General features: G+C 44.6%; 1 protein-coding gene across 1 annotated transcript in view; it reads left to right on the plus strand.

Moving 5' to 3' along the window:
* The first annotated feature begins 274 nt into the window (after positions 1-274).
* Positions 275-17,801, plus strand: part of Foxo1 (forkhead box O1) — a 78,447-nt gene continuing 60,920 nt past the window's right edge. Inside the window, exon 1 of the mRNA NM_001191846.3 lies at positions 275-991. Within this exon, the coding sequence (NP_001178775.1) occupies positions 380-991 (612 nt within the window). The 5' untranslated portion in view covers positions 275-379. The remainder of the gene's footprint in view (positions 992-17,801) is intronic.

Raw genomic sequence — 17,801 nt, forward strand, 5'->3', positions numbered from 1 at the left:
GCAGTCCCCGCCGCCGCCACATTCAACAGGCAGTAGCGCCGCTGTCGCGCGGCCGCGGGGGAGAGAGAGCGGCCCGCGGCGTCCGCCGGTCTGCCCTTGCGTCCGCGGCCCTGTCATCAGGAGCGTGGTGCCCGAGCTGCCGGGCTCCGCGGCCTGGTCCTTGCCCCGTCCGAGGCACGAACTCGGAGGATCCCCGACACCGGTGACCCAGCGAAGTTAAGTTCTGGGCGCGTCCGTCCGCTGCGCCGCTCCTCGCTCCGGCGTGCGTCCGCCGTCCGCGGCCCCCAATCTCGGAGCGACACTCCGAGCGCCGGCTCCGCGCCCCCGGTGGCCGCGTCTCCTGGTACTCTCTGCTGGTGGGGGAGGGGCGGGGGGCACCATGGCCGAAGCGCCTCAGGTGGTGGAGACCGACCCGGACTTCGAGCCGCTGCCTCGGCAGCGCTCCTGCACCTGGCCGCTGCCCAGGCCGGAGTTTAACCAGTCCAACTCGACCACCTCCAGCCCGGCGCCGTCGGGCAGCACGGCCGCCAACCCCGACGCCACGGCGAGCCTGGCCTCGGCGTCCGCTGTCAGCACCGACTTTATGAGCAACCTGAGCCTGCTAGAAGAGAGCGAGGACTTCGCGCGGGCACCGGGTTGCGTGGCCGTGGCGGCCGCAGCTGCCGCCAGTAGGGGCCTGTGCGGGGACTTCCAGGGCCCGGAGGCGGGCTGCGTGCACTCGGCGCCGCCGCAGCCCCCACCGACCGGGCCGCTGTCGCAGCCCCCACCGGTGCCTCCAGCCGCCGCGGGGCCACTCGCTGGGCAGCCGCGCAAGACCAGTTCGTCGCGCCGCAACGCGTGGGGCAACCTGTCGTACGCCGACCTCATCACCAAGGCCATCGAGAGCTCGGCGGAGAAGAGGCTCACCCTGTCGCAGATCTACGAGTGGATGGTGAAGAGTGTGCCCTACTTCAAGGATAAGGGCGACAGCAACAGCTCGGCGGGCTGGAAGGTGAACGGCCTCGGGGCGGCCCGGGGGGGTGGATTTGTTGGGGCCCGCCGAGGGTCGGCCGTGTGGGTGTTCCGGGCCCGGAAATGATGGGCGCACGGAGAGAGCGGGCGAGAAATGGCAGGTGTGGCGGGGGCTTCCCCGAGACCTGGAGCCAAATTTGGACGAAGTGCAGGCGAGGGAGTTCTAGAGGGACCCCGGGAGGGCTTGTTTGAGAACTTAAGTGAAATGCCAGAGCAGGCTTGGAAGTTGGCTAGTTGTTGGAGTAGAGGGGCTGGCTTCGAAGGGTTCGCCACTTGACACTCCGGACCTGCGAGGGGTCGGGGCGACTCCTCCGCCCACATGCGCACCCACTCTCCCGACCCTTGGCCGACGAGGTTCCCTCGGACCCGACAGCAGAGGTGACGGGAGCACTGGAAACATTCCCCACGCACACGCGGGGCTCCCGCAGCTGATGGGTTAGCTAAACGCGCAGCGTGCTGAGCGCTGTGCGGGCCAGCAGTTGCCGAAGGTTCCCCGAGGCCGGGGCAAATTTGGTTTTTTTATCCAAAGTGGCCTGAATCGAGCGTTCCCACTTGCTGGGTACGGTTTCTGACGCGCGCGCAAGTGGGTGGCTAAGGTTTTTAGGCTCTGGGCAACCTAAAGTTCAAGTGTGACCCTTGGCCGGGGCGGGAGCAGGCGAGGAGGGGAGGGACCGGGTGTACAGGAAGCCAGAACCTTTAAAGGGCCAGTGCCTCCAGGCTGGGAGGCCACACTTTTGCGCTCAGAGAAGGGCTTCCACAATTGGGCTGGCTTGGGGAGGTATGCTTTTAATTGAAAGCCGAGTCGCTGTTGTGTGTGACCAAATTGTGCATGAGTGTTGTGGAGTGATTTCTCTTCCCATAAAGCTTGGGGCTACCCACGACCTGGTAAGGCTGGGAGCTGTGAGTGAGTATTTGGTGGAAGTCTTAAGTGGGGTGCTCACTGGGGAATTGCCAAAGACACCTGCCTTGAAGGAGGATTGCAGACCTATAAATTAGGTGTTTAAGATTGTTGTTTGTTTACCTTTCCAAAGGTGGCAGGGAGAGACTGAGGCGACTCAGTGTGGACTGTGGCATCTCTACCTTAGGGGTTTGGGGGTGGTATAAGGGCCTAGGGCATTTTGGGAGGAGAGAATCTTACCTAGAAGTCCCTCTCGAGGTGTGGCCACCCCTGGCTGACAGTTTCTCAGTCACAGGTGGGACATAGCTTTTCTCCCACCTGGTCTCTGCTGTATAGCAGAACAGAGATTAGCCTTCACTGCATGCTTGTTAGAGCGAGGTGGTTTCACATACTCTGTCATCCCTGTGGTTAAAGTATCTTAAAGGTCAACTTACTCACCTCATAGAAAGTTCTTGCAGAAAGAGCCAGGGGTTGTTTTATTTTTGCCACAGTGTTTTAAAGATATATACAACACCTTATCCTTGTGTAATATTACCAAGTGTTCCAAAAAGCAAATTACCTATTTTTCATATTCTAAGAATTCACAAAATAGTGGTTGTCTTTAAAATCTAATTTTACTTAACATTTGACTTTAAGTACCTGACTGCTTTACTTGTTTATGGGGCTTCAGCTGTTACATAGAACATTTGCCATTGCAAACAAAACATCCAAACAAAAAACCCTAAACCCTCTGGGCACCCAAAGTACAGTGTGTACTTAACACCATTCTTTTATGTTCTTGGAAAGGGACACAACCTACCTGAGTTTGTGGGAGTGCCTTGCTTTAAGGATAAAGGTAATGTTTTGGGGTATTTTCGGACGGCACTGTGAAGATGCTCTTGAGAACTATAACTTGATTTTAGAAATTAGTTCTTAGAAAAATAGGTTATATCATATATCTTTTTAGTTGTTTTGCTCCATTCTTCTGATTTCTTAATGTGATAATGATTTATGTATTAAATTTTTTTTCCTCGTTGGCACCAAGAACAAGCGCGGGCTTTTGGGGGGGGGGGAGGTGAAGACAGACCGAGCCTTTGCTGCCTGAGTGGCCAGTAAGCTTTAGAAGGGGCCACTGCACTTTGAGAGGAGTAGATGCTTGACTGTAAGAGCTGGTCGGTCGGGGTAGGCTAACCCGTAGCAAGTGTGTTTTCAGTTTGAGTAAAGGGGTATTTTAAGGAGAAACCTGAACGGTTGTAACTCATAACTAGTCTTCTGGTTAACGTTTCATAAGAATGAGTTATGATCCTTGTTAAAACTAAGTTTCACTCTCAGATCTGAGCGTTCATAAAAGGAAGAAACACTATTGTGACTTACACTTGGAATCCTACATTGCAAGTCAACCAGAGCTTAACTGAGTGTTAAGGAGGGACGGCCCTGGGATAGGCTACATTTCCTGTGATTGAGAATTATTAAACTGTGTCTCATGATGTGCTTCCTAGGGCTTGCCTGAGAATTTAAAAGTCTTCTGCAGAGGACATAGTAACTGGAAAGCTGTTAGTGTCCACAATGTATTTTTAGAAAGTGGGATGTAGTTCAGTGGTAGACTGGTTTCCTAGCATGCAGGATTCACTCCCTAACACTGTATGATCAACAGGGTATGGTGGTCCATACCATCAGTTGTTGCACAGATATATGGGGAAATAATACATATTTGTATACATAGTTCAAACATGGAGAATAAATTAAAATTTTACAAGTGGGCTTAGTGATACATGCCTGATATTACGACACTTAGGAATTGGAGACTAGAAGACTGTAAGGTAGACGTCATCCCGTTGTTGTGTCCTGGGCCACTTGGGTCTACGTGAGCTCTTGAGACAAAAAAATAGAAAAACAAAGGACAAGAACATGAAAGAAAAACCCAAAACTTTCAATGTTTAGAGAAGTGTTGAGCATGTGCCTTTCCTATTTTTGGACATGGTATCTAAGTAACATCTGTCTTGAATTGATGGTGTGAGCTCACATTTGTCAGCTGGTATGCATGCATGTGTTGGGAGTCTAGTGGGACGTCATTCTTAGTCTCTGGGTCTCTTACTGTGGCTCTTACAGGTTTGGTCACATTGGCTTGAGGTGAGCTCCAGGGACCTGCCTCCCAGAAATGCATTACAGGCTGTTTTTTATGTTGGTGCATGAAACCAGAACTCAGGCGCTCAAGCTTTAGAGGCAAACGCTTACTGACCAAGCTATCTCCTTGGCCTCTTAATTTTAGTTTGATTTTGGCAACACTGGTCATGAGTAAGACATAGAGTGGGACTTAGCTCCGGAAAACCCAAGATCTCTCTCTTTTTTTTTTTTTTAAATATTATTTATTTAACATATATGAGTACACTGTAGCTGTCTTCAGATACACCAGAAGAGGGCATCAGATCCCATGACAGATGGCTGTGAGCCACCATGTGGTTGCTGGGAATTGAACTCAGGACCTCTGTAAGAGCAGTCAGTGCCCTTAACCACTGAGCCATCTCTCCAGCCCCCGGACCCAAGATCTCTTAAACACACACATACACTGTTTGTAAATAGTGAGACTTCATTTCCATGATCTGTTTTCCTGCACAGAAAATTTCCTAACACCTGGGAAGTAGCTTGTGAGTAGTACTTTTTCCATTTTTTTTTTTTTTAAATTTAAAGTGGTGGTTTTGAGTTGACTTGTTTATTGTTTTGATAGACTAGAGGTATGGAAGAGTGCAGTTGCTGGTGATCGGAGTCTGTGAGAAGTGGAGGCAGGAGATAAGTTCAAGGTCATTCTTGGCCATATATGCCCTGGGGTATATGAGACCTTGCTTCAGCAACAACAAAATTATTTGACTGCAACATTTAAGGTTTTTTTTTTTTTTTTCAGAGCTGAGGACCGAACCCAGGGCCTTGTGCTTGCTAGGCAAGTGCTCTACCACTGAGCTAAATCCCCAACCCCTTTAAGATTTATTAAAGAGGGTTTTTAGTTTTTTTTTTTTTTTTTTAATGAACTAGTTCAGCTACTTGCTAATTCCTTTCGTATCAATAAAATGATAGTGGTGTAGTGTATTTTCTTTATTTTTAAATTTATCTTTAGTGTTCAAATCAGTCTTTTACTGTATAGCTACAGAAATCTGACTGGGAGGATGGCTGCTGTATTGTATACTCTGACCATTGAACTAAGAGAGCCTTCCCTTCTGAGGTGGGTCTGAGGACTTCATGGTATCTTTCCTGCTTCTAGTTTATTATTTTTAAAATACTTACTGTAAGTGTGCCACCTGTGTGTAGGCCGCCATGGAGGCCAGAAGAGGTGTTGGATCCCCTGGAACTGGAGTTACAAATGGTTGCAAGACATGATTTAGGTACTGCTAACCAAACCGTGGTCCTCTACAAGAGCAGGAACTGCTCTGAGCCACCTCTCCAGCCCGTTTCTAGTATCTGTTGCTTTTTCTCTTCCTGGTCACAAATTGCTTTAAAACGGTTTTTATATTCAGTCAAAACCCTCAGAACTATACTATACTAATTACGTGGAGATAGGAAGATGAAGAAAGAATGAGCTGAGTGTGTGTGAGTGTGTGTGTGTGTGTGTGTGTGTGTGTGTGTGTGTGTGTTGTTAAATACTAAACCATTTTAGAAATGTGAGTCATGGACCTAACCCCACTTGGAACACCATAGATAGCAAGCCCATCCTCTCCCCCCACCCCCCAACAGAAAATAAAGTATAAGAACATTATTTTCTTCACCTGTAAACTTTTTCACAGCAGGGAGGACCTTCCATGTTTCTGCTTTTTTATTGCACTTCGTATTGCTTACGGATTTTTCATACATGTGCATGTATAGGCTTTCTTTCCCTCCCCGTCTCGCCAGTGCTTTCCCCCTCCTATCGTCCTGTGCTGTGATGGGAAAGGCACTTAGTTTGCTTAGTGCTTGCTGTCTATATGTGCATGGGTATAGGACTGTCTGCTGGAGCACTGGTAGCTTCTTAGGACCTATCCCTGAAAAAAATTGACGCTCTTTCCCCAAATAGGCATTGGCTGTCAATAGCTTCTCAGCTGAGAGTGGGGTCTTAAGAGCCCCTTCCACTGCCACACTTGGGGTTTGGCTGACTTATCTTTGGTTGGTCTTATGTGGGTAGTCATAACCACTATGATGAGTTCATGTGTACAGTGGTTCTGGCATGCCCAGCAAGAGCCATTTTGCTGTAGATGGCTACTTAACCACCTGTCCCCTCTTCTGAGATGAGAAGCGATTGTGAGTGTTGAGAGATGAACGAATCTACAGTTGTAGAGGACAATTTATTAGTATGTTCTAGATTCTTCCCTAGAGGTCATGACCATGGGATTGGCCCAGTTAATAGTACCAGGCACAAGCTCCGTTTTGAGAAGCAGGCTTTAAATCCAGTGAGAAAGTGCTTGGTTGCTCCCACACAATTCATGCCAATACTTGCCAGGCAAGTCATTGCTTTAGCTTTCGGAATGAATGTATTTTGCTCTCTCCTAATAGTGTGCATAGAACCTTCCAGCACTATGGAGCTAGCCAGTAGGAATGAAATGTCTGGCTTGATTTCTTCATATCCGGTGACCTAGATATGTAAAGTCTTGCTGTCAAGTTCTGGATGGTAATGAAAAGCAATGGCAAGAACTGTAGTCTCCTGCTTCAGGGGAAGGGGCATCTGTGGAACAGTGCTGACCAACAATTTGATGTGAGGTCCTTGGTACCTGGCTCTGGATTTCTTATCTGGATAGCCCAGGTATCTAGAAAAGACATTGTGCCTGCCACCTCTGCTGTTCTAGGATAGTACCCTGTAAATAAATGTCTTTTATATGTGTGTTTGTAGGAGTCCTCTGCAGTCGTAGGTTTCTCTGTGACTCGTAGGTTTCACATGTCTTTCCTGTCCCCTCCTCTACCCCTGCCCTCCTGCCATCGCCACGTTTGTGACTTCCCTGTCTGCCTGCATACATCTGAGCTCTGTAAATAATTAAGATAATTTAGAGTACCGTTTATTAGTTTGTTCATTTAGCATGATAATTCTGGATTCTTCCCTAGAGGTCATGACCATGGTCATGTCATTTCTCTTGAAATCTAAACCTTCTGTGGCCCCTTGCCAATTCCCTGATTTCTGTAATTTCCAGTTTAAACACACAGGCATCAGAGATTCACAGCTAGCCATCATGTGTGGAAGAGAACATTCTGCTTATCTTTCTGTGCCTGTCCCTCAGTCAGAATGGTTATTTCCAGGTCCATCCGTTTAGCTGTAAATTTTGTAATTCAATTATTCTTTATAGCTGAATGTTTTTTCAGTGTATATCTGCACTGTTCGTTGGGGATGGATATGGAGGCTGCAGAGTTTCCTAGGCATCGTGGATTAGCAGCGGTGAACGTGGATGAACAGATGTCTCTAGTGGGGTACAGACTGCTTGAGACTAAGCCCAAAACTGGGATAGCAAGATGACATGGGAGAGCTGTCTCCAGCCTTTTGAGGGAACCACACTCCACCATAGTGGATGTCCCAGTTTGCACTCTGATTTTCTTTGGTTAAGACAGTGTCTCACTGCGTATCCCAGGCTGGCCTGGAACTGACTGTACAAACCAGGTTGGCTTCTAACTCAAAAATTCACCTCTTGTGCCTCCCAAGCACGAGGATGAAAGTTGTACACCCTAATACCCAACTGTAATTTGCCTCTCGTCAATAAAATTTATATATATTGGTCATACCAATTGGAGTAAGATGAAATCTTAAAGTAGTTTTAATTTGCATTCCCTGATTGCTAAGGATGTCACACATTTTAAAAACTATTTCTCAGCCATCTGTATTCCTTTGAGAACTCTGTGTAGTTTCATGCTTTAATTTTTAATTGTTTTTGTTTTTTGTGTTTAGAGCTTTTCTTGGTGGATTGAGGGATGTTGATTTTTTTTTTCCTTTGTATATTCTAAACACCCTATGCCAGTCTCATAGTTGTTAAAAATGTTTTTTCCCATTTCCTCCTCTGGAATGATGGTGTCCTTTGCTGTATAGAGTGTTTTTAGTTCATGAAGTTTCTTTATTAATTGTTGATCTTAATTTGCCTACAGTCTTTTCCTGGGCCTGTAAGTTGAAACAATCCTACTTCCCCCTCTAACCAGGTTCAGGGTATCTGGTCCTATTTTGAGGTCCTTGATCATTGGGAATTGAATTTTGTTCAGGCTAAGCATCTGGTTTCATCCTTCAACATTGAGCTATCTAGGTTGACAAACACCCTTTGTTGACCATGCTGCCTTACTCCAATGTGTATTTTTGACCTTTTTGCCTAAAATAGATTGGCTGTAGGAGCTTTGTGTTCTGTTGATGAATGGGCCTGCCTGTCTCTATGTCAGCACCATGCCGTGTATTACTATCGCTCTATATTATAACTTGGAATCAGAGATGGTGAGACCTTCCATGTTTTTATTATTGAGGATTGGTTTTGCTATCTTGGGTTCTTTGTGTTTCTTTGAGTTTTGAGATTATTATTTCTCATCTTTTGAAGTTTTGATGGGGATTATATTGAATCAGTAGATTGCTTTGGGCAGTGTAGCCATTTTCTCATTAATTCTCCTAGTCTGTGACTATGGGAGTCTGTTATGGGTCTGCATATTATGCAGCTAGAGATTCATCCATTTCTTTGTAATGTCTCCCTTTTCACCTTTAATTGTATTAATTTTGGTCTTTTAGAATTTTGACCAGTTGAGCTAAAGATTTATCAATCTTAATCTTCATTTGGTTCTTTGCATTGCTTTTTAATTTCTATCATTAATTTTAGCCTGATTGTTTTTCTGGCGTGTCAAGTTACTAACTTGGGATCTCTTGGTTTTTTTTAATAAAGGCATTTTTAGTTCTATCGTCATTGTGTATCATAGATTCTGGTATGATGCGTTTTGATTTTCATTCAGTTCCAGGAATCTTAAAGTTTTCCCTTGACCCAGTTGTCATTTAGTTTTCCTGAGTTTGTATGGTTTCTGCAGTTGATTTTGCTGTTGACTCCACTGTGGTCTGATAGACTGACTACAGGATGTTATTTTTAGTTTTCCCATTTTTAAGAGTTGCTTAATGTCCTGATATGTGATTAATTTGGAGGAAGCTCAGTGGCTGCAGAGAAGAATATGTTTTCACATTGGTTACGTCTCTGTTGCCGTGAAAGTGCATGGAGAAAGGGGAGTTAAGGAAGAAAAGGTTTTGTGCTGGTTAGCTTCCTTGCTAGCATTTTACAAAATAAGGTCATCTGGCAACAAGGAACCTCAATTAAGAAAATGCCTCTACCAGATTGGCTTATAAGCCACTCAGTGGGGCATTTTCTTGTTTAATGATTAATGTGGTGGGTCCTGCCTACTGTAGGTGCCGCCACCCTTGGGCAGGCTGAGGAAGCCAGTAAGCAACATGGATCCGTTGACTCCAGTTGCTTCCACCAGGTTCTGGTCTGTAGTCCCTGCCTTGTCTTCCCTCGGTTGGCTTCATGTGTAGGTTTTTTGTCAGTCAGTGATAGAACGACAACTTAGGGAGGTTTGTGTTGCCTGCGCTGGTAGGAGGGCAGAGCTGATCATTGTGGGGAGGGATGGTAGCAATTAGGGAAAACCGTTGTGCGTGAGCGAGCAGGAAGATGGCTGATGACATTTCATCTACAGACAGGAAGAAGGAAAGCAGAAGGTGGTGGGGGTAAGGCTATAAACCTTCAAAGCACGTGCCTGCTAATGTCCATCCTCCAGAAAGACTCCTCTCCCCCTTCAGGTCCATTACCTCCACAAACCACCAGCTGGGGAACTGTTGGAGTCATTGTTCTGTTGCTGTGCAGAGACTCCATGACCAAGGAGAGACAGAGACTAGACCTGGCATGGGCTTTTGAAGCCCACCTCCATTGACCCAGTTCTTCTAACAGGGCCACACCTACTCCAGCTAAAGGCTTTACCCTTTAATCCTTCTAAACCTTCCAAACAGTTTACCCCTGATGAAATAAGTGCTAGGGGAGCCATTTTTATTAACTCACGACAGGGAGTGTGTGTTTAAATTCAGGGACATTTTGCACTTTTTTTTGTTCTTTGTTTCTCTGCTCTTTTCCCTCTGTCCCTATCCCTTCTCTCTCCACCCCCACACCCCTTCCCTCCACCGGCCCCTCCCCTTCCTTCCCCTCCCCTCATTAAACCTCTCCATGTGGAAAAGGAAAAGAAACCACAGTTAACTCTAGTGTTTGGGCGGGGTGTTCTGTAAATGCCAGTTTGGTTTGTGATGCCGTTAATTTAACATGTTGTCTCTGGTTAGGTTTTTTTTTTTTTTTTTTCTAGATGACCTTTTTTGTTTATTTGTTTGTTTGAGTTTTATTTATGTGTATGGGTCTTTTGCCTACATGCACAAATACACCGTTACATGTCTGCTTTGATGGATCCCCTGGAACTGGAGCCACAGACAGTTGTGAGTTGCAGTATGGGTGCTGGGAACTGAACCCAGGTCATATCTAGAGGCACACCCAGTGCTCCTAACCACTAGGAGACCATTTTATTGGGGTGACTGGAATATTGAAGTCACCCACAGATACTGTGTTTCAGGTCAAGTTTTATATCTTTTGTGGAGTATGCAGGAGTTTAGTTCATACATGTTGTAGTAGCCGGTTTTGTGTGTCAACTTGACACAGCTGAAGTTATCACAGAGAAAGGAGTCTCCCTTGAGGAAATGCCTCCATGAGATCCAGCTGTAAGGCATTTTCTCAACTAGTGATCAAGGTGGGAGGACCCAGCCCCTTGTGGGTGGTGGTTTTGGGTTTCTAAAAGAAAGCAAGCTGAGCAAGCCAGGGGAAGCAAGCCAGTAAGCAGCACCCCTTCTTGTCCTCTGCATCAGCTTCTGCTTCCTAACCTGCTTGAGTTCCAGTCCTGACTTCTTTAGTGGTGAACAGCAATGTGGAAGTGTAAGCTGAATAAACCCTTTCCTCCCCAACTTGCTTCCTGGTTATGATGTTTGTGCAGGAATAGAAACCCTGACTAAGACACACATCTAGAATTGTAGTATCTTCCTGGTAATCATCCTTATCCCCTCTGACCAGTTCTTATTTGGAGTCTGTTTTGTCAGGAGTTAAAATAGTTAGTTACTCCTCCTTGTCTTTTAGTTCTGCTTGCTTGGAATGCCCTTTTCATCCTTTGAATGTAATTTGGTAGTGAGGTGTGTTTCTTGGAGGCAGCAAGAAATAGGATCCGTTTTCTAATCTAATCTTACATTCTGTAACTTTTGTTGGAGAATTGGGACAATTAATATGCAGTTACCATTGAGAGATGTGTATTAACTCCTGTCATTCTGATGGTCTAGTGTTTTCTCAGACCTCTTGATTAAGTGTCTTCGTACTGTCTATTTCTTGTTCTTGAGATTGTTGGTCCTCTTCAGACCTAAGTACCCTCTGTAGAGCTGGCTTTAGTGTTTCCTTTAGTTCATTTTTACCATGGAAAAATTTAATTTTTCTTCAATTTTAAAATGATAGTTTTGCTGACAGGATCTTTCAGATTGGAAGACATCGTTCCAGAGCCTTCTGGCTTTTCGTTTCTGTCATATAGTCCAGTGTTACCCTGACGGGCCAGCAGTCATGTGGCTCTACCTGCCTCCTGGAGCTTGCACTACCCTTTCTTCATTCGGTGCTTTCAGTGTTTTACATGAGGCCTGGGGAGTTTGTTTTCTGGTCCTGTCCATCGGGGCCCTGTACCTGAAGGAGCATCTCTTTCTTTAGAGTTGGGAGATTTTCTCCTATGATTTTATTGGCACTTATTTTCTATGCCTGTAATTTGAAGGTTAGGCACTTTGGTGGTATCCCAAGGCTTTCCCATGTTCTCTCCATATCTTAAAAAGGTTCGCACATTTCTCATTGGCTTATGAGTGAGCCAGTTGCTTTACTTCCTTTCCTGGCTCCAGACTGTTTGTTGATGACTCAGACAGGTTTATTTAGCTTACTGTTTTGTTTTAGTGTCAGCGTAAATTCAGTGAGAGCTTCTTCAGGTCTAGCTGTGTCCCTATCTTCAGTTGCCCTCCCTTTCTCACTCATCTGTTCTCTAGGTTGTCTTGGAGCACACACATGTCTTCTTTGAGTTGTTTGGACAGAGTTCTAATCATTTCTTAAATTCTTCTGAAGTTGAACTTCCAGGGGGTTCTTCATTATAAGCCATTACTAAGGATTCATAATTTTTGGAGACCATGTGGTAAAGATTATTTAAAGATTATTGGTTTTGTTATTTGCTTGGGTTGTTGCTATTTTTTTGCCCTTGAGACAGGGTTTCTTTGTGTAGCCCTGGGTGTAGCCCTGGGTGTTCTGGACCACTGGGTGGCCTTGAACTGAAGAAATCTGCCTGCCTCTGCCTCCTGAGTGCTGGGATTAAACAACTGTGCCTGACCAATGTTTGTTCTTTTAAAAGATGAGACATTTCTTCTTTCCCCTCTTCCTCCCCCGTCCCCTTCTTCCCCCTATTTTTCCCTTATTTTATTTTATTTTTTATTCTTTTAGAGTAGGTTTTATGTAGGCCACACTGTCTTCAAAGTCAGTATGTAGCTGAGAATGGCCTCAAGCCCCTTATTTTCTGATATCGCCTCCCAAGTTTGAGTTAGACCGGCACACTGCCATACCTGGGTGGAAAAGAGTTGAAGTTAGCAACCTCAAAATAAATTTGTGGCAGTTGGGTTTACAATCCTGCATGGACTAATAGAACACCTTATAATTTAAATGTGAGCTGTAGTTACATTAGTGATAAGTTGGATGTCTTTGATAACCTTTCTCATTACAGTGTATTATTTTATCCACTAGCCTGAGTGTAAGTAATAATGAGATGTTTCAGTTGATACTAAAGCTGTTAGATGTGGTTAGGCCAAACCTCAGAACAATGCTAGATGACCCAAAGCGATGCCAGTTGACTACAATACGTTCAGAATACCAGAGTAAGTCTGACTAGTTTGTGATTGTTTGTGTATACTGGGCAAGCACTTTACCACCGAGCCATATCCCAGTCCTTCTTGAATGAATGAATCAATCAGTCAATCTCAATCTCTCTCTCTCTCTCTCTCTCTCTCTCTCTCTCTCTCTCAAACAGGGTCTCAAGTTTGTGGCCCAGGCTGACGTTGAACTTAAAGACTCTCTCAGACTCTCTCCTTCAGCCTCCCGAGTACCTGGTGTGTATGTTACCTTCTACATAGAGAGGACAGCTTTTTAGGACTCATTAGCTTACTGCACTTCCATCCTGGTTTATTATACCAGACTAAGGGAATCCACTGACTTAAAGATTTGAATGAGTATTTGTTTCTTAGATCTAGTGCAGTTATGAATTTCAGCCTGTTCCCCTACCCCACCCCACCCCACTCCTTCACTCTAAGTACAGAGGTACCTCAAGTATCTTTGACCTTTAATTTGTGTCCCCTTGATTGTAATCTGCAATGGGAAAAAGTATAGGGTATTACCTGCCTTAGGGAGGGGAGGTAAAGTCAGCTTGTAGATAGATCTAGGGGGAAGAGGACATTTTCTACCAAGAGGCCTGCACTTGTGACATTTTTAGGTGAGGTCCTTAATTGTTGGGATAAAGGCACACCTACCTCTGTAGATGGTGGCACCTCTGGTGTCCTGTCCACAACAAAATTCCCATGAGAACTGCTGCTGTGTGCAGGAAGCCCAACTTGGCCACCTAGGGGAACTTTGAGGTTGCCCCTTTTCTCACAGTGATTTAGTTTCAGCTATTTTAATTCTCTGGGGATCAAGACTTTCTGCCTTGACGAGATAGTTGTCTTAATTACAGTGTGTCATTCTATGCGGCACAAGTTAAGATCTGATTCTAATGACATATCCAGGACCTTAACAGCCCAACTCATCTGATCAGGGGAAGCTGTGGGTAGGAGAAGGGCGAGGAGAGAGGAGGGGTGGGGTCTGCTTCCAGCCGTCTGGGGTGTGGGGGATAAAGAGAGTTCTTGACTACATAGGGTTTCCCAATTGCTGTTCCTCACAAATCTGGAGAACAGGTAATGTTTTGTAAATCAGACCAGAAACTTTTATTAAGTATTCAGTTGGAGAAAAAAAAAATTCTGTTTACAACCATGTTTCTCCCCATCTTTAAGTTGTGGAAGTATTCGTATGGCTTTGTGAGGTGCCTAAGTTATGAGTTTTCCAGTTACTACTCTGTATTGTAGTTAAGTGAGCCTAACGTCTGATCTCACACAGCAGGCTCCCTATGGTAGCTGCTCTGGAGGAGCCAGCGAGTATGATATTATCCTCGGCCTCAGGTTCTGGGAGGAGCCTCAGGAGAGAAGACGAGGCCAGGGAGGAAGGGAGTGAACTGGTTTAAATTATGTGGGGAAAATAAAGATTATCTTTTTAGTGGCCCCACATTGCGAGGAGCTAGCTGAGACCTTGAGATAGTTTTTCCTCTTTATGAGCTTCCCTTCCGGTCCCCCACCCCGCGCCCCCTTTAGGTTGGTTGTTTTAAGATTTATTTATGTATGTATCTTCAGACACACCAGAAGAGGGCATCGGATCCCATTACAGATGGTTGTGAGCCACCGTGTGGTTGCTGGGAATTGAACTCAGGACCTCTGGAAGAGCAGTCAGTGCTCTTAACCTCTGAGCCATCTCTCCAGCCTCTTCCTTCCTTTTTATATCTGTTTTTCATTTAAACACTTTAGAGACTCCCCTGAATTTTATGTGTGAGTATTTTACTGCATGCATACAGCGCATGGATCCCTTGGGACTGGAGTTACAGATAGTTCTAAGCTACCATGTGTGCTGGGAATTGAACTCAGGTCATCTGCAAGGGCAACTTGTGCTTGTAACTGCTGGACCATCATCACTCCTTCTTTCTGTTTTCCCTTTTTAAATCTGGAAAACTATTGTCTTCCCATCAGTGCTTTACACTAGAAGTCTGCTGTGCAAGTGGACGAGGGGAAAGCCTTCTTGCCTGAGTGGGAAACCTTCACTCACATAAAGGGTCTTTGCAAGGTGTCAAAAGCAGGAATTAGAAGATATTGCATTCTGCATCTGAGGAACACTGCATTGAAATTTCTAATTTGGAGAGAGAAATTACAGAATCACTCAATTTCCAAAGTTACAGGATATTGTATCCTTGAAAGTTTGAAAGCAAAACCCTGTGAACATTTGTAAAAGTGTCAAATACTTGAGACAGTTTGGTTGCTTGGAATCAAGATCAAAGGATACAGTTTAACTAGAGATCTTAATTTTTGGCAGATTCTTGAGTTAGTAATGGTCAAAATTTGGATTTTTGGCTCTTTATTTGGTAAGTTTTAGTTACTTTCCCATGACCTAAGTATAGGGTTGCAAGGGACTGTGGAGAAGTGGTCAGTGTTCACTGTAACTTTTACCAGATGATGCAGCTTTGCACCGTGTCGTCACAGAAGCGAGTGCGGTGCCTTGGGGCTTCAGTTCTCCTTACTTGTTCATTTAATACAAAAGCCCAACAACTTTAAGATAAGTTACTAGGCTTACTCCTGCAGGTATTTCTATGGGGATAATTCCTGGGGACGGGGCAAGGATGCCAAGGAGAGAGACACTGGCAGGAATTGCAATTATCTACGGAGATAGTTTGCGGACTGGGTTGCTAGCTGGTTGTATCTAAACTTAATAGAAAATAGTACTCTTTGAATAGGTAAATATAAAAATCTACATATCATAAAATCTACGTGCAATGTAAAAAAGCCCCCTGCGTACCGTCTTACAGCCCCTCCCCCATAATGCATGATTGAGTGGATCTCCTTCAATCAGTATATTCAAATTTAATTTCCTCCTTGATACTGTTATGGCATTTGCATACATCAAATGTGAAAGGTCCTGTACTTTAACTTTATATATTCTCATATTCTCTCTCTCTCTCTCTCTCTCTCTCTCTCTCTCTCTCTCTCTGTGTGTGTGTGTGTGTGTGTGTGTGTGTGTGTGTGTGTGTAGCAGTTTCTTGGCTGGATGTTAGTGAAATGGAATGATATGTATTGCTACAAAAGACATAAGATTATTGTAGAAGATTTATTTTTTTATTTAGACACAGGGTCTCCCGTTTGTTTTGTTTTTGACAACATTGCACATAGTAGTTTTTCTGTAGTGTTCTCTCTCAGTGATCCAGGATGCTGCCTTGAGGTGCTTTCTGTATTGTCTCTATCTGAGGCAGGGTTTCTCTGCAGTTCTGGGAGGCCTGCTCTTGCTGTTGCTAGCCCAGACTTGTATAGCCGCATCCTGGCTGTGACTGGTAACAGAGTGTACCCCTAGTATTGCAAATGAAGGTACCTCTGCTTCCCTTTGTTCTGTCAGAATAGATGTCAAGTAAGTTGTGTTGAGCTTACTTGTTTGTGGCTTGTTGAAATTATTTCAGGACTCACCTAGAAAAAAAATGATTTGGGTAGGAATGTAGCTTGTTAGTCAGAGTTTACTTGTGAGGCTCTAGGTTGATTCCCTAGGGTTCTGCTTAATGGCTGTACACTTAGGAAGCTCTGAGAAGCCTTTTGCTGAAAGCTGACTTTGGTAGGGAACAGACATCCTTACTCAGGTGGGTTACCTTTGCTGTGACCTCAAGCAAGCTGCAGCTATCTGTCTTCTAAAGGTTTTAGAACACATCAGGTTAAAAAACCCACTGTACTCAAGCAAATGAACTTGAGTAATCTTAGGACAGCATACTGAAATAGGCTGCAAAAACCTAATTAATCTTCAGTTTTTCATAAGCTTAAAGCTTTTGAATTTAGTTTCACATTCCATTTATAAATACATTGGTAGTGTTTTGGACAAATACAGGGCATAGCATTTAGTATCCTGCCTAGGAGTCTGACATTCTTCAATTTAAGTGGAATTCCCTTTTTTGTTTCCTGTGATAGCAAGGGGGAAATACACACTTTGACTTTTCAACCAGAGGTGGAAAAAGACGATGATGGGGGGCATAAATGTGGCTTACATAAGGAAAGTATTAATGAGATTACTGGGTGTGGTGAATTGGCATACATTGCAGAAGTTTGAGACAAGAAAAATACTTGGTTAAGTGCAGAATAAAAAAATTCCATAATTATATTTGGTTTTATTTTGATTTGGAATGATATTTTTAACTGGTTAGACTTTTGAAGTTCTTGAGTTGTTTTGTATTCATGTATATATGCGTGCGTGCGTGCGTGCGTGCGTGCGCGCACACACACACACACACACACACACACACACACACACACACACCAGTAAGAACTGAAATTTGTCCTTTGCCTCCTATCAGCAGTGAAAGAGCAATGATAGGGCTGTTTTGATGCTATACCACAGAATTGCATCTGCTTCCTAAATTAATCAGAAGCACCACAAATGATTACTTTTTAAAATTGTCTTAAACTTCAAGTATACAGAATTAGAGACAATTTGTTAAGCCGGAATTCTACAGTTACCCTCTTTAAAGATATCACGAAGCCAACTTTTGCTAAGGTGCTTTGAACAGAAGATGTGGTGGTTCTACATCCGCCGTACGCTGTGCAGCAGTGGGCTGCTTTTTGCTTGTTTCTCCATTTTTCACCCCAGACTGATACTGCAGGTCAAACCTGGTGAACATGAAGGTCCGCAAGCCGTCCATTTTGTTCTTAACCGCCTGCTCAGTGTGGAATGTCTGTCTGTAGCCAGCTGATGGGCTTTGGAGAATAGAATCTGGGTGGATTTGTAGTAAATGGAGTTTCCCTCCACTTGCTAGCTCCGTGGCTTTTAAATTTCACGTTGCTGGTTGCTGGTGTGAGTGTATTCATGCTATAACACCACTGTCATTATGTCATTAATACAGGTAACGGTTCAGAGCCAGTTGGAAGTAAAAGGCATAGTTTGACTGACTGGCGTGCTGGGTGTTGTTCCTACTTGTTCCTCGTTCCTAGGGTTTGGTGCGAGGGCCTTTAACTTACCCAACTTTGTAGTACAAGATATGATGTCAT

This window comes from Rattus norvegicus, chromosome 2, assembly GCF_036323735.1.
Source record: "Rattus norvegicus strain BN/NHsdMcwi chromosome 2, GRCr8, whole genome shotgun sequence".
Classification (NCBI taxonomy): domain Eukaryota; kingdom Metazoa; phylum Chordata; class Mammalia; order Rodentia; family Muridae; genus Rattus; species Rattus norvegicus.